Genomic DNA, 16773 nt, shown 5'->3' with positions numbered 1-16773 from the left:
GGTGAGGACGTGTCGGTCCCGACTGCGCCACCTGTTGATTAACAGTGGCCATGCCGTATGCAGGGATGGGTCAAATCCCTTAGGGCCATTACCGGTTAATGGTAGCGGTGATCTAATACTAGGATAACCTATGCCAGCCTGGCTGCTCTGATACCATGCCCTGTGGCACCCCGATCCGCATGGAGCAGGGGGCCTTCGCACGTCAGCCCAGGATAACACCTGACGCACGACAGGTCCATAATACAGCATTCCAGGTACAAAAATATTCATCAAATACATGTATATGAGATTACATCATTGATGAATACAATTATCTGGCATAGCCCTAAGGCTATTAAATGACAGCGAAAGTCTGATAAAAATGGCGGCGTAAGTATTGATTTGGTAGCATAACAACTCTAGCTGGGCTCCACAACTCACAGGACTGGCAAGATTACGACCTAGCACGACGGATCAAGCGAGCAATACGGGTACGACCTACAAAACTGGCATGACACGCCAGGTCAGTACATTGAATGTACTTGCAAGACAACCAAATACATAGCATCCAAACAAGCTGCAGACAAAGCAAGAACCGAGCGCATGCAACACCCTATCTCATATCAATTACTAAACATGGCATGATAAAATCAACTAAGCATGAACAAAATCATAACATCTACTAACATGGCAATGACATGGCATATCAGAACATGATTATAACATTGTAATAGCAAAACATAGAATTTTATCTCAATCATGGCATAACTTAACATGTCAATCAAAGCATAGCATGGCATCAAGAAACTATGCTGAAAATAAACTACCAATAATATCCAATGCAGACATAGCATGTTAACATTATGCAATCATCTTCTGTTCTATCATGGTTCTTTAAATGCAAATAATGATATATTATTCTAGCAATGCAACCAAACTTGTGCACCAAGTCCCTCGGACTCTCTTATCAACTGTGATCATCTCAGGATCACAAACACACCACCAAAGTGGTCTTTCTCAAGAACAACTCGTGATCCTTACGGCGATCACAACCACGACCAACACTTGGTCTCCAACCGTGATCCTTACGGCGATCACAACCACGACCAATATTTGGCCCGTGATCCTTACGGCGATCACAACCACTTATCTCATCATCAAAATATCGTCGTGACTCCTCACGACTATCTCATAGTTCAAGTTACCATATTCTTGTTATCACATATTTATTTACCAACTTAATTATTTCGGTTTGTCCTCCATTTTGACCAAGACCTGATAGTGGGACCTACTACGAACTGTTGCTATCAATAGGCTTTATACACTCTGCAGAGGTAGCACACTGTACCCACACCACGGAACCATGGCCTCGTCATCCCATTCGGGTGGACCAACGGCATTCCGACGAAACCAACCTACTGCCATGACGCTCTCCCGGCCACTCCGACCCAATCCCCAACGGGCTGGTCCTGGGTGGCCTCGTGTCTACCAAAGACACCCCGACCACCGTCATGGTCAACTCCCACTCGGGGACACTCCCACTCGGGGACCGGTACCAAAAATCTCAAAAACGAGCACACAAGGTTATGTCCGCTTACCTGATCAGGGTAAGCACGCCCATAACCTTCCCTAGTGGGAGGCACCGGCGAGATGTCACGACAATAGCTCGCATTAAGGCCTCCCATAAGGCAAATGTGGCTGCACTGAAAAAGTTCGGTTTGGCGGCACTATGACTCGATCCCATCGATGACGGAGGAGGTTTGTTATTATTAAGTCATTTTATTTCCTTCTCCATCATCATGAACATATTTAACATGAGTGCAACATGCCGCATACAAATGCACGAACAAAATATTGAACTCCTCAAGTGCACAACTATAACATAAAGGACACGACAATAGTATATCAACGGTGCATTACAATCCTCATAACAGTTTATAACGATGACATGCAAATAAAGTAGAGTAGTGGCATGGCATTATTAATAATAACATTCTAATTAACATGGCAAAGGTATCATGAAACACAAGCATGCAAGATAGGCATAAAGAAATAACTGCCGATGAAAACGATATAAAACAACTGCAACTACACACACACAAGGTGCAAGCAAAGTCAACATGATAAGAGGTTGGCTTGCCTGGGGGTCGACAAATACTCCGGGAAGAAGTGTGAAATGATCGCGAAAAGATTTGCCGGAAACAGTTCCTTCTCGGAGGGGGCTGTTTACGGGCAAGGGCAAAAAGGTCATTTTCACTGTGTGAAAATATTATGAAAATGACATCAACGGAACGGGCTCGACGAAACGAAGACGTGGGCTTTGGATTCACCTCATTTGGAGTTGTGGGTAAAAAGATATGACCGTTTAACTATCAGGGACCAATCTGTAAAGAAAATCATTACAAACGGGGCCCTAGCAGAAAAACAGATCGCGTCTTTCTCAGAAATACGCTTTCCAGAAAGGAAAGCGCATTCTAACCCGAAGAAGAGGAAGAATACGCTTTCGGTGATTGAAAGCGCATTATCCAGCAATACGCTTTCGCGTGGGGAAAACGACTCGCGCCTGGGGCGCGTCCACTTATCCAACGTGGCGCTCCCCGTCTCGCCGACAGGTGGGGCCCAGAGGCAGGGTCAACGCGGGCGGGGCCCGCCTGGCCTTCTTCTTCCTCACGCTCGGGGTCGAGCGAGGCAGCGGGAGGGGATCGCCCCGACGGCGATCGTCGGCGCGTCCGGCCACCTCTCGCGACGGCCGACCTACCCACGAGCTCAGGAGAACGAGGCGCATCTCCTGGTGGGCTCGGTTGCCGGCGAGGAGCGCGGGAGAAGAAGCAGCAGGGCACGCGGCGGAGAGGGGCTTCGGGCTATGTTGGGCATGGGGTTCTGGTGGGGGAAGCGGAGGGGCGGCGAGCCAGGGAGGATCGACGGGGAGTGGCGCGTCCATCCATGGGCTCAGACTAGGCAGGGGACGGCCGGAGAGAGAGAATGGCCGAGGGGGATCGGCGGCGGCCATTCGGCCATGGAGGGGGATGTGGAGCTTCGAGGCGAGTGGGGAGGATTTGAGAGGCATTGTGGCCGCGGAAGAGCTCGAGGGCTCTACTTATAGCCACGGGAGAGCTCGGGAAGGGGGGGGCGAGGTGGCACGCGGCGTGCGACGTGTCCGTGCGCCGGCGAGGGCGCAGGCGCGGCCAAGGCTCACGGGGAGGCACGGGAAGGCGACGAGGGGGATCAAGACGAACGCCAGAGGGTCATGGAGACGAGGAAGGCGTGCGGACGAACGAAGGAAGAAGACATCGACAAGGAAGACGACGATGCACAGGAGCGCACTATTCCAGTCGTTGGCACAGCTCTCCGGAGAAGAAAACGAAGGGGGGCAGCGGTCCAGAGGGAAGACGACGACGAGGGGGGAGGGGCTACTCGACATTAATGGCGAGGCCAGAGGCGGTCGGGGCAGCGATGCCGACGACCACAGTGGCTAGACCAACGTTTTGGCTGGTTACACGCGTGGTCACCACTGGCATGGCACGCTTTGGGGTTTTAACTGATGTAAATTCATGTCTACCGCGTAGTCCTTCCAGCGTAGAGTGTTACCATGGTGAAAGATCGGGCAGAGACAAATGGAGATGAGTGAAACAAGCTCCACAAGTTTGCTGTTGCAAACTTGGCAACATCCTAGAGATTAAACCAGAGAGGGTAAATGGTAAACTAGATGTCCGAGAGGCTTGGGGTAGAAAGGACTACGGTCCTGGGAGTTTTGAGGTAAAATGGACAACTATTTACCATAGTTGCTGTACAACCACCAAAACTGACCTAGAAACTTAATCATGATGAAACACTCACTAGGAGTGATGGATTGGGCTATAACTTGGCAAAGCCTGATGATTTGAACATACCATGATGCTGTAAAAAGTTCATACCAAATGGACTCACCAAAATGGTACTTCCTTCACAGCTATCATTTCTGTCCAAAAACTTCAAAAAAATCCTCAGGGCAATTGGTCAAGTGAAATGAGCCACAATCTTGTGGAGATAGGTTATATGAGTAGGAGAAGGCCTGGAAAAATTATCAGCCATAATGGAGCAAGATAAAGTACACTTGCTTCACAAACTGAAAATTTGGACAGAAAACAAGAATTGCTCCTGTGCTCACATAGTTCAGTTAAATGAACTGAATTTGGGTGGAGGATAATGATTTGAGACACTTGAGAGGATGGAAAAGTTTCATCCCATTTGGAAACACTATCAAGGTACTTCCTTCACAAACTTGTGTTCTGGTCAGAAACTTTGAAAAATTGCACAGGGAGCTAGGGTGAATGGGTTGAGCTCATCTTTGGTATCCATGGGTTATTTCAGCTCAATTGGACTTAGCAATAAAGCACTTCCTTTGCAAAATTTCAGAGAAGGCAGAAACTTGCATTGGATCATGTGCCAAATTTTGAACTGTGGAATCATGATATTAGGATGGAACTAGTGATTATATAGCAAGGACAAGCTCCACAATTTATGTGGGAATTTTCTCTGGTATAAAAATAGTAGTTCATTTGGAAATTGGCAGAAATGCAATATTGGCATTAAATAGGAAAAGGCAATTTTCCTTATTTAATTATGGCCAATATACTTGCCAGAGCTTGGATTAGGCATAAGATCAACTCCACCAATTCTCATGAATTTAGGAGATGGCTAGATATGCCTTTGGATTTTATTCCTCGAAAAGGCAAGAAAAGGAATAAATCATAATTCAAAAATATTGCATTGGACTTAGCAATATTTTTGCATATCCAAGGTTAAGAAAGATAGGATGATCTCTGGGATCAATTGGGAGGATCAACAGAATAAGGAAAATGGTGGCTCCTTTGTAATCATAAGGGCATATCCAAATTCCAAAAATTTGGAATTAGGGTTTAAGAGGAATTGAGCTGATGCAAATGAGGTCTTGCCCACTGAAAAAGACATGAGCAGGATTTTGAAAGGTTGGAAATGACAAAATTTTCTCAGGGTCATCCAGCAAACTCAGGAGAACATTTTGAAAATGAGTGCCAGGAGAGAATAACAGCACAAAAATTGATAACCCAATTTTGGGGCTGTTACAATGTGGTCCGATGAATGTTGAGGCTCGCGGCAGATATCGTTATTTTCTCACCTTCATAGATGATTTAAGCAGATATGGGTATATCTACTTAATGAAACATAAGTCCGAAACATTTGAAAAGTTCAAAGAATTTCAGAGTGAAGTTGAAAATCATCGTAACAAGAAAATAAAGTTTCTACGATCTGATCATGGAGGAGAATATTTGAGTTACGAGTTTGGTCTACATTTGAAACAATGCGGAATAGTTTCGCAACTCACGCCACCCGGAACACCACAGCGTAATGGTGTGTCCGAACGTCGTAATTGAACTTTACTAGATATGGTGCGATCTATGATGTCTCTTACTGATTTACCGCTATCATTTTGGGGTTATGCTTTAGAGACGGCTGCATTCACGTTAAATAGGGCACCATCAAAATCCGTTGAGACGACGCCTTATGAACTGTGGTTTGGCAAGAAACCAAAGTTGTCGTTTCTTAAAGTTTGGGGTTGCGATGCTTATGTGAAAAAGCTTTAACCTGATAAGCTCGAACCCAAATCGGAGAAATGTGTCTTCATATGATACCCAAAGGAGACTATTGGGTACACCTTCTATCACAGATCCGAAGGCAAAACATTCGTTGCTAAGAATGGATCCTTTCTAGAGAAGGAGTTTCTCTCGAAAGAAGTGAGTGGGAGGAAAGTAGAACTTGATGAGGTAACTGTACCTGCTCCCTTATTGGAAAGTAGTTCATCACAAAAACCGGTTCCTGTGACGTCTATACCAATTAGTGAGGAAGTTGATGATGATGATCATGAAACTTCAGATCAAGTTGTTACTGGACCTCGTAGGTCAACCAGAGTAAGATCCGCACCAGAGTGGTACGGTAATCCTGTTCTGGAGGTTATGTTACTAGACCATGACGAACCTACGAACTATGAAAAAGCGATGGTGAGCCCAGATTCCGCAAAATGGCTTGAGGCCATGAAATCTGAGATATGATCCATGTATGAGAACAAAGTGTGGACTTTGGTTGACTTGCCCGATGATCGGCAAGTTCAAGGGATTGACTACGATGAGACCTTCTCACCCGTAGCGATGCTTAAGTCTGTCCGAATCATGTTAGCAATTGTCGCATTTTATGATTATGAAATTTGACAAATGGATGTAAAAACTCCATTCCTGAATGGATCTCTGGAAGAAGAGTTGTATATGATGCAACCGGAAGGTTTTGTCGATCCAAAGGGAGCTAACAAAGTGTGCAAGCTCCAGCGATCCATTTATGGACCGATGCAAGCCTCTCGGAGTTTTGGTTTTGTACAGACTTTTGGAGAAGCCTGTATTTACAAGAAAGTGAGTTGGAGCTCTGTAGCATTTCTAATATTATTTGTGGATGACATATTGCTGATTGGAAATAATACAGAATTTCTGGATAGCATAAAGGGATACTTGAATAAGAATTTTTCAATGAAAGACCTCGGTGAAGCTGCTTATATATTGGGCATCAAGATCTATAGAGATAGATCAAGACGCTTAATTGGACTTTCACAAAGCACATACCTTGACAAAGTTTTGAAGAAGTTCAAAATGGATCAAGCAAAGAAAGGGTTCTTGCCTGTGTTACAAGGTGTGAAGTTGAGTAAGACTCAATGCCCGACCACTTCAGAAGATAGAGAGAAGATGAAAGATGTTCCCTATGCTTCAGCCATAGGCTCTATCATGTATGCAATGCTGTGTATCAGACCTGATGTGTGCCTTGCTATAAGTCTAGCAAGGAGGTACCAAAGTAATGCAGGAGTGGATCACTGGACAGCGGTCAAGAACATCCTGAAATACCTGAAAAGGACTAAGGATGTGTTTCTCGTTTATGGAGGTGACAAAGAGCTAGTCGTAAATGGTTACGTTGATGCAAGCTTTGACACTGATCCGGACGATTCTAAATCGCAAACCGGATACGTGTTTACATTGAACGGTGGAGCTGTCAGTTGGTGCAGTTCTAAACAAAGCGTCGTGGCGGGATCTACGTGTGAAGCGGAGTACATAGCTGCTTCGGAAGCAGCAAATGAAGGAGTCTGGATGAAGGAGTTCATATCTGATCTAGGTGTCATACCTAGTGCATCGGGTCCAATGAAAATCTTTTGTTACAATACTGGTGCAATTGCCTTGGCGAAGTAATCCAGATTTCATAAGAGAACCAAGCACATCAAGAGACGCTACTCTATCCGGGATCTAGTCCAGGTGGGAGACATAGAAATTTGCAAGATACATACGGATCTGAATGCAGACCCGTTGACTAAGCCTCTTCCACAAGCAAAACATGATCAGCACCAAGGCTCCATGGGTGTTAGAATCATTACTGTGTAATCTAGATTATTGACTCTAGTGCAAGTGGGAGACTGAAGGAAATATGCCCTAGAGGCAATAATAAACTTATTATTTATTTCCTTATATCATGATAAATGTTTATTATTCATGCTAGAATTGTATTAACCGGAAACATAATACTTGTGTGAATACATAGACAAACAGAGTGTCACTAGTACGCCTCTACTTGACTAGCTCGTTGATCAAAGATGGTTATGTTTCCTAGCCATTGACATGAGTTGTCATTTGATTAATGGGATCACATCAGCTTAGCACTCGATCGTTTAGTATTCTGCTATTGCTTTCTTCATGACTTATACATGTTCCTATGACTATGAGATTATGCAACTCCCGTTTACCGGAGGAACACTTTGTGTGCTACCAAACGTCACAACGTAACTGGGTGATTATAAAGGTGCTCTACAGGTGTCTCCAAAGGTACTTGTTGGGTTGGCGTATTTCGAGATTAGGATTTGTCACTCCGATTGTCGGAGAGGTATCTCTGGGCCCACTCGGTAATGCACATCACTATAAGCCTTGCAAGCATTGCAACTAATGAGTTAGTTGCGGGATGATGTATTACGGAACGAGTAAAGAGACTTGCCGGTAACGAGATTGAACTAGGTATTGAGATACCTACGATCGAATCTCGGGCAAGTAACATACCGATGACAAAGGGAACAACGTATGTTGTTATGCGGTCTGACCGATAAAGATCTTCGTAGAATATGTAGGGCATCCAGGTCCCGCTATTGGTTATTGACAAGAGAGGTGTCTCGGTCATGTCTACATAATTCTCGAACCCGTAGGGTCTGCACGCTTAACGTTCGTTGACGATATAGTACTATGAGTTATGTATGTTGGTGACCGAATGTTGTTCGGAGTTTTGGATGAGATCACGGATATGACGAGGAACTCCGGAATGGTCCGGAGTAAAGATTGATATGTGGATAGTAGTGTTTGATCTCCGGAAAGGTTCCAGAATCCATCAGAAGGGGTTCCGGATGTTTCCCGAAATGTTTGGGCACAAGAACACTTTATTTGGGCCAAAGGGGAAAGCCCACAAGGTTTTTGGAAAGCGCAAAAGGAAGTTTTGCGGAGTCCGGGGGCCAGACGCCAGGGTCCCTGGCGTCTGGGTCCAGACGTCGGAAACCCTGGCGTCTGGCCCTGGAGTCCGAGAAGGACTCTTGCCTTTCGGGTGAAACCGACTTTGTGGAGGCTTTTACTCCAAGTTTCGACCCCAAGGCTCAACATATAAATAGAGGGGTAGGGCTAGCACCCAAGACACATCAAGAAACACCAAGCCGTGTGCCGGCAACCCCGTCCCCTCTAGTTTATCCTCCGTCATAGTTTTCGTAGTGCTTAGGCGAAGCCCTGCGGAGATTGTTCTTCACCAACACCGTTGCCACGCCGTCGTGCTGCCGGAACTCATCTACTACTTCGCCCCTCTTGCTGGATCGAGAAGGCGGGGACGTAATCGAGCTGAACGTGTGCAGAACTCGGAGGTGCCGTGCTTTCGGTACTTGGATCGGTCGGATCGTGAAGACGTACGACTACATCAACCGCGTTGATATAACGCTTCCGTTTACGGTCTACGAGGGTACGTAGACAACACTCTCCCCTCTCGTTGCTATGCACCACCATGATCTTGCGTGTGCGTAGGAAAATTTTGAAATTATTACGTTCCCCAACAGTGGTTACAAGAAGAACACGGAAACCCCCACCCCCTAGTTGCGAGCCGAGGGTCGATTTGCAAGTGGCATGAGACAAAAAAAACCGACCTCGAGTTGCGAGTCGATGGTGGACTTGCAACTAGGGGCGGTTACCAAACTGGAAGTCAACGATGGACTTGCAAACTGTGGCAATTACAAAACTGCGTCCCCAAGTTGCGACTCGATGGTAGACTTGCAACTGGCCGACGGACAAAACCGCTAGTTGCGAGCCAAGGGTCGATTTGCAAGTGGCATGAGACAAAAGGAAAAAAAACTTGAGTTGCGAGTCGATGGGGGACCTGCAACTAGGGCGGGTACCGAGTTGCGAGTCGATGGTGTACGTGCAACTAGGGCAGGTACCGAGTTGCGAGTCCATGGTGGACTTGCAACTAGGGCGGGTACCGAGTTGCGAGTCGATGGTGGACTTGCAAGTAGGAAGATTACAAACTAGGCAAAAGAACCACATTTACAAGTCAAAAAATAACTACATCTCGAGTTGCGAGTCGATGGTGGACTTGCAACTGAGGCGAATGCAAACTACACGCCCCCTCCCCCCGAGTTGCGAGTCGATTGTAGACTTGCAACTAGGAGTGGTTACAAAAAGAACATGGAAACCCCCACCCCCCTCTAGTTGCGAGTCGAGGATCGATTTGCAAGTGGCATGAGACAAAAGAACAAAAAACAGCCCTCAAGTTGCGAGTCGATGGTGCACTTGCAACTCGCGGCGAGTACTGAGTTGCGAGTTAACGGTGGACTTGCAACTGGGGCGATTACAAAACTACATCACCAAGTTGTGACTCGATGGTAGACTTGCAACTCGCCGACGGAGAGAACCGCTAGTTGTGAGCCGAGGGTCGATTTGCAAGTGACATGGGACAAAAAGAACAAAAAAGCCCTCGAGTTGCGAGTCGATGGTGTACTTGAAACTAGGGTGGGTACCGAGTTGCAAGGGGGTGATGGACTTGCAACTAGGGCGGGTACCGAGTTGCGAGTCGATGGTGGACTTGCAAGTAGGGCGATTGCAAACTAGGCAAAAGAACCACATTTACAAGTCAAAAAAGAAACTATGTCCCGAGTTGCGACTCGATGGTGGACTTACAACTGGGGCGAATGCAAACTACGGTCCCTCCCCCCCCCCCGAGTTGCAAGTCGACCATCGACTTGCAACTCGGGCGTGGTTACAAAAAGAACACGGAAACCCCCACCCCCCTAGTTGTGAGTCGACGGTCGATTTGCAAGTGGCATGAGACAAATAAACGCCCTCGAGTTGCGAGTCAATGGTGGACTTGCAACTAGAGGCGGTTACCAAGTTGCAAGTCAATCGTGGACCTGCAAACTGGGGCAATTACAAAACTAAGTCCACTAGTTGCGACTCGATAGTAGACTTGCAACTCGCCGACGGAAAAAAACCGCTAGTTGCAAGCCAAGGGTCGATTTGCAAGTGTCATGAGACAAAGAACAAAAAAAACCTCGAGTTGCGAGTCAATAGTGGACTTGCAACTAGGGCGGGTATCCGAGTTGCGAGTCGATGGTGGATTTTTCATTAACATCCAGAGCACATGAAAAACAGCAAAAAAATGTGGCAGCAGACATTACCGCAAAGCTTTCATTGACATCCCGAAAAAACATGCCAAAGCTCCTGCCGTTGTTCATCTCACAATGAACGAAGCAAACTGAGCACAACATCCTGGTTTCGGAGCTGAAAAGGCAAAAAAATAAATAAAGAGAACGTGAGTTCCTAAAGAATACCAATTACACAAAAGATAAATGATGGAAAAAGACATGGGCCTGCAACAAAAACATATCATGACTCACATCATCCATGAAAAGCTACAGAAAAAAATACTGATCCTGTACAGTTTCTGCATCCATGAAAAACTATAAAATAAACATGATAGAACATATCATGTACAGTTTCTGCATCCATTTTAAAATGACTCATCATCTGGTAGTTAAAAAAAAATCAAATCTACAACAAACAGTATCAAAGATGAACATCAGTATATGGTTAAAAAAAATCCCTACTAGTACAGTTCTGATAACTCATCTGGAGCACAAACACATCATTACAAGTGCTCCCCACCCCTATGATGGATCCCCATTTTTTGATAACTGATGTTCATATACTATACATGAAAAAAAAACGTGTATAAAGGTTATATACAGCCTTGGAAAGTACAAGCATATACCATGACAGATAAACATCCACATAAGAGAAAAGTCCTACTTGATCTGTTAGGAAAAATGGAACACAATCTATCACGACAGTACACCCACAAAAAACAGTTAACCATCAAACGACTAGTTCACCCCCTACTTAAAAAAATGCCACGAGAAAAGCAAACAATTACCAATTGAATGTGCCACCAGTCTCACAAAATTTACTTACTAGCTATTGGCGCGCAGCCAGACAAAAACAAAAGACAAATCTACAAACAATGGTATCAAGAAGAACAACAGTATATGGTCGGAAAAACAATCCTACTAGTACAGTTCTGAGAACTCATCTGGAACACAACGCATTCTTACAAAGTGCTCCCCACACCTAATCCTCCTAAGAAAAATGGTTAACCCTCAATTCGTACAACCAACAAAACAACTTGAACCTCAATTCGTACAATCAAAACCTAATCAGCTACTGGAACCTACACCTACTTCTACTGAATATAGCAAAAAATGACAAGAAAATGAACTGAACACAGACAAAACTACCATTGATAAAATCCCCCTCCCTCACATCTGCGTGGATCCAAGATCGCTGATAAAATCGCCCCTCCCTCACGGGGACGCCGGGGGGGGGGGGGGGGGGGGGGGGGGGCGCAGAAGGATCCCCATTAACAAGCAGATGAAAATCTGGATGGGATCGGAGACAAACCCTAGAACATGCGGTACATACAACACAAGCAGAGGGGAATAGTACTAAAAATCGAACAAAAACTACAAGAATCAAGAAGAGAAACTTAATTCACCGGGTCTCTACCCCCTTTTCCCTTCTCCCTCTCCAAAATCGCCGTCGCCTGCTTGCCCTGGAGAGGAATGGGAAACGGGCGAATGAATGCGAGAGGGAAAACTCGATGGGCGCTCTCTGCAGAAGAATGCGAGGCGAGGACAGACAAAACAAAGGCCCCAGCCCAAAAATCTGAGAGAAAAAAAAACACGGCCCGCCCCCAACTAACAACGACGTGGAACGGGCCGCGCGCCAGACAAACGAGTCGCGAGCCTGCGTTTGCGCGAATATTAGAGAGGCTAGATCCAACGGCTCAGGCAGATGTGAAATAGCAAATCTGATATAAAATCGGCTGCGGGCGAGCGTGGGCCGGCTTGCATCGCACGACCCTTTGCCGGTGAAGAGAACAGAGTAGGCCTCGCACGCCAATGGCAGGTTCGCCCTTCCCCTTCCCCTCCAACCCTAGATAGATCCCCCAACAAACTCTCGATTCCTCGATTAATTTCTCCGATTCCATGCCAAGTCCACCCCGTAGCGGAGGATTCGGTCCGATTCGGGTATTCTTGCTCAGTTCCGCTTGAGATTTCGGCCGCGAACTTTGGGGCGAGATGTTGTTTAGGGATGTTTCCCGCAGTTGGAGGGCAGATTTGAGGTTGAGGGGTCGTGCTTCTGTACGAACTTGGAGCTTGCAACGCGATGAATCGTTGCCGGGTTGCTTCAGCTATCTTGACGTGGATGAAGGACGGTGGAACTGGCGTCAATTTTACCGATTTGTTAGGAATTGGCGTTGGCGGTTCGTGCGAGGATGTGGCCTTGAGAATTTTCGGCCGGTTAGTAGCTCGAGCTGTCCCGGGAGATGCCTTGATGTGCCAGTACCCGCTAATTTGTAGCTCTGAGCTTGATTCTATGTTGATTGGCATGATTCAAGAGGGTTTGGTTAGCTCGAGAGAGCTTATCGACCAGAGTTTTGCATACCCTGCGGCTCTTGACGTTCCATGATTGGTTAATGTCCGTGCCTGAGCCCTTACAGGCTTACTAGTTTGTCAAAGTACACGGTTCATTTGAGGTGTAACAAAGTAACTACTCCTTCCTGGGAGGCAGCCTAACATTGTTCATTTGATCATATACCTCTTGTTTTCTTGTTTATAAACCCATTCCGTTTTATACGACAGAAATTGCTTATTTGGCTAAACGATATTCTTGGCTGAAAGATAGCTCACCTACTTGTGCATCTTCTGTTGGTGCCTTTCATTGATCTTCTATTTCTGCACTCCAGTTGTGCTGGCCATTCTTCAGTATTGTAGTTTGCTGCTAGCTCACTGCCAGTCAAGTGCTTTTCATTATCCGATTATGGGGTTTTGTAATGCCTCTCAACTCAACTCACTGATGTTATGCCTCACATATTGATTTCTAAGTGGTTGAGATCAATTCTGATCTTCACTCGGTTAAATTTCCAGGTGCACCACCAAAACCGTGGGAACGTGCTGGGGCTGAGGGAACATCCGGTCCGTCTCCTTTCAAACCACCATCTGGTGGCAGCACTAGCGATGTCGTCGAAGCTTCTGGTACAGCTAAACCTGGAGAAACCATTGCTGCTACAGAGAGGAACATGTCGGCCAATGTAAATAACTCCATCTCGAGGCCTATGCCCCAACGTCCTTGGCAGCAAACAGGCTATGGAAATTCCTATGGAGGTAATCTACTGTACTGACCTAGAGCCTATTTGAAGCTTGTCTGCCTTTTGGGGATATCTTGCCAACAGTGGTTGTCCTGAGAATGTTCATTTCCTCTTATACAGGAACAGGATACGGATCCAATATGTATAGTTCGGTTGGTGGATATGGCAGTACTTATGGTAGTGGCGGGCTCTATGGGAATAGCATGTACTCGAGCTATGGAGGAGGTGGCGGCCTCTATGGAGGTTCCGGGATGTATGGAGGAGGCATGTACAACAGTGGCATGGGAAGCTCTTATGGTGGTTACGGCATGGGTGGCATGGGCGGCATGGGTGGTATGGGCGGCATGGGTGGCATGGGCGGTATGGGTGGTATGGGTCCTTACGGCAATCCGGATCCAAATTCATTTGGCCCTCCCGCAGCACCACCGGGTTTCTGGGTGTCCTTCCTACGCGTGGTATAATACTTCTACTTTTTCACTGATCATGATTGTGTTCTGTTTCAATTGGTCCAGCCGTCCAGTACACATTGAAGCATGCCATAACTTTCCGAATGTTCATTAATGTCTAATGTGAAATGTTTGGTTACGAACATTTTCTGCCTAAAGCAACCCAATCTTTGTTTACAGTTTCTTCATCCAGTTGTCCACTTTATTTTACTCTGAAGCTCAGGCTGTTGTCAGTTTCTATGTTGTACCTATTTTGATATGTGTAGTTAAGTAGGTTTTAGTTAATTTACATTTAGTGTGTCATCATGGTAATGTTAAACATTTGGCCATGCTTGTTCACATTTGTTTTTTGGTGTAGAGATCTTATCATCAAGTATATCAAAGTTTATAGATAGACATGTGTGAAGTTACATGTCATTCATACAACACATGAAGGCCCCGTTTGATAGCTCAGTGTATTATGAAAATACTACAGTTTTTTTAGATTACCACGGTTTTAATTACTGTGAGCTGTTTGGCAACCACAAAAAACTGTAATATCAATACAACGGTATTCCGCAAACCATGGCATTTTCTCTGGATAAAACACCAACAACCCTGGACCTCTTTTTTAAAAACCGAGCACGCGAAAAGAACGAGCCCATCCTAAGCAGCCGTCGCCGCCCTGTTGTGTGTGGATGGTGTCTTGGTCAGCGGCCATGGACAAATCAAAAAGGTTCCTCCTGCTGCTTCCTCCTATTTTCCCTGAAGCCGCGTCCGCCCAGTCCGTGTTCCCTCCGTTACTAGATCTTATATAGCGAAGGTGTGTGGGGGGATTTCGTTCCTGTTTTTCGCTGTGCATGATGGACTGGCCTGGCCGGGATGACCAGGCCGTTCCCGTCAACCCGCAGCTCCACCTCGCGTGGTGCACCGCCGGCATATCCGTGTAGCCGTGTTGCAGAGCGTGGTCCTTGCTCCATGTCAGTACGTTGTAAGTTTGATTGCTCCTCCTTGATGAGTGTGACATCGAGCTTGTGCGTCGTTCAATTAGTCTCTGGTCGTACTAGTTTGTGCATGCCGGTGCTCTGTGCATGTCCGTTCATCAGCTTGCAACGTCTAGCTAGCTAACAACGCTAGCGTTTGCAACTGCTTCAAACGGTGCAACTGCTTCAAACGGCTAGCTAGTTAATTTTAGTTGATGCATATAAGGTCTTGCCAAACAGGTCTGCAGTTTTCTGAATACTCCAAAATACTTTCTTATGTCAAAACCGTGGTTTTTGTACCTACAGGTTAAATTGCTGTACAATACTTTGCTATCAAACACAGCCGAATTATAATAGTTCCCTCATCACTTTGACGGTTTAACACATGCTTAATCTTTTGAATACAATTCTTCATAACTAATCCTGGATTTGCTACAGATGCATGGTGCTGTCAGTTTCTTTGGGCGAGTTGCATTTCTCGTTGAACAAAACACACAAGCCTTCTATTTATTCATTACAGCTATGTTGCAGGTACTGTTATTTTACGTTCTCCTTGCTTGTCTTGGGTTTGAATAGCATGCTTACAGCTGTACTTGCATTGTTTGTATCTGATTGCCACAGCTCTTTGATCGGTCTGGGATGCTTTACGGTGAGCTTGCGAGATTTGTCTTGCGCCTGCTAGGAGTCCGAACAAAGTCAAAGAAAGGCCGTGTTCAGGGCGCTGAGGCCCCTGCATTCGAGGGACCTGGCCAGCAGCTTTTTGAGGCACCAAAAGCCGCCAACAACTCATGGGACAATGTTTGGGGAAACTAAGACACCTTGCCCTTTTATGTGCCGTTGAACTTATAGAAACATACAATTAGCGAAGGAAACATTATCAAAGCATGCATGTCAGCAATCAATCTTAAAGCGAAGAAGAGCGCCCAGTCGGAAGAATTGTCTGTTGTAGTTAGCGAAAGAACACAAGGGCTGCTCTTTCTGATTTTCATGGCTTAATCTGCTGTGAGCCTAATGATGTCCAGTTTGCTTTGCTGGAGGATGCAGTGTTGTTCAAGTATTTCTGTTGTTTGTATCTATGTGGGGTAAATAATACCTTTTATCTTGAAAAGAATGAAGCGAAGTGTATTGTGTTGTCATCCTATTTCTTAGTTTGATTTTCAACTGAAGGTGGCATTGAAGATGGTAAATGAAGTGCAAACATTTCATCTTCTCAGCAAGTGTGTCACAGAAGTACAGACCTGAACAAAAAAGTTTTGTCCAGCTGACTGAGGTACATGTATTGTGTACAAAAAGTCAAAGCAGCCAAAATGTTGAAACATTGACATGGGTTAAGCTAAAAAATAACTTTAATTGTTGGTGACATGACCAACATTCTCTCTCTATTTTTTTAATTAATAACTGATGAAGTTGGCTTTGAAGATTCTGGCGACAGTTGAGGATGAAGATTCTGACGATTGTCCCCAAGAAAGAAAGTACCCCCAGGAAACACGTCTGAAGCACCCCTGGTCGATCAATCAACCAGAATAAATCCTGAAACGCAAAGTGGCACGGTGGCCTCGTCTGCAACGGATCCGAAACCGTAGGGAAGAGGAAGAGAAGAAATGACGAAAGCGGAGGGC

The 16773-nt window shown here is 45.7% G+C and overlaps 1 protein-coding gene and 1 long non-coding RNA gene across 2 annotated transcripts; one reads left to right on the top strand and one right to left on the bottom strand.

Annotated features, from left to right (window-relative positions):
• Positions 1–253: 253 nt before the first annotated feature.
• LOC123052854 (uncharacterized) lies at positions 254–12263 on the bottom strand. The gene is made up of 3 exons (XR_006425135.1): positions 12091–12263; positions 10718–10820; positions 254–485 (listed from the first exon to the last, which is right to left on the bottom strand). It is a non-coding gene; the product is annotated as an uncharacterized lncRNA (long non-coding RNA).
• Positions 12264–12336: 73 nt separating this feature from the next.
• On the top strand, positions 12337–16290 carry LOC123052853 (peroxisomal membrane protein 13). Its single transcript, XM_044476207.1, has 5 exons — positions 12337–12503; positions 13526–13762; positions 13867–14201; positions 15593–15685; positions 15776–16290. The coding sequence occupies exons 1-5, from the start codon at positions 12497–12499 to the stop codon at positions 15965–15967; spliced, it is 864 nt and encodes a 287-aa protein (XP_044332142.1). The 5' UTR covers positions 12337–12496; the 3' UTR covers positions 15968–16290.
• The last annotated feature ends 483 nt before the right edge of the window (positions 16291–16773 follow it).

This window comes from Triticum aestivum, chromosome 2D, assembly GCF_018294505.1.
Source record: "Triticum aestivum cultivar Chinese Spring chromosome 2D, IWGSC CS RefSeq v2.1, whole genome shotgun sequence".
Classification (NCBI taxonomy): Eukaryota; Viridiplantae; Streptophyta; class Magnoliopsida; order Poales; family Poaceae; genus Triticum; species Triticum aestivum.
Note: the sequence above shows the minus strand (reverse complement) of the source record. Positions and strands in the feature narration are given on the sequence as shown.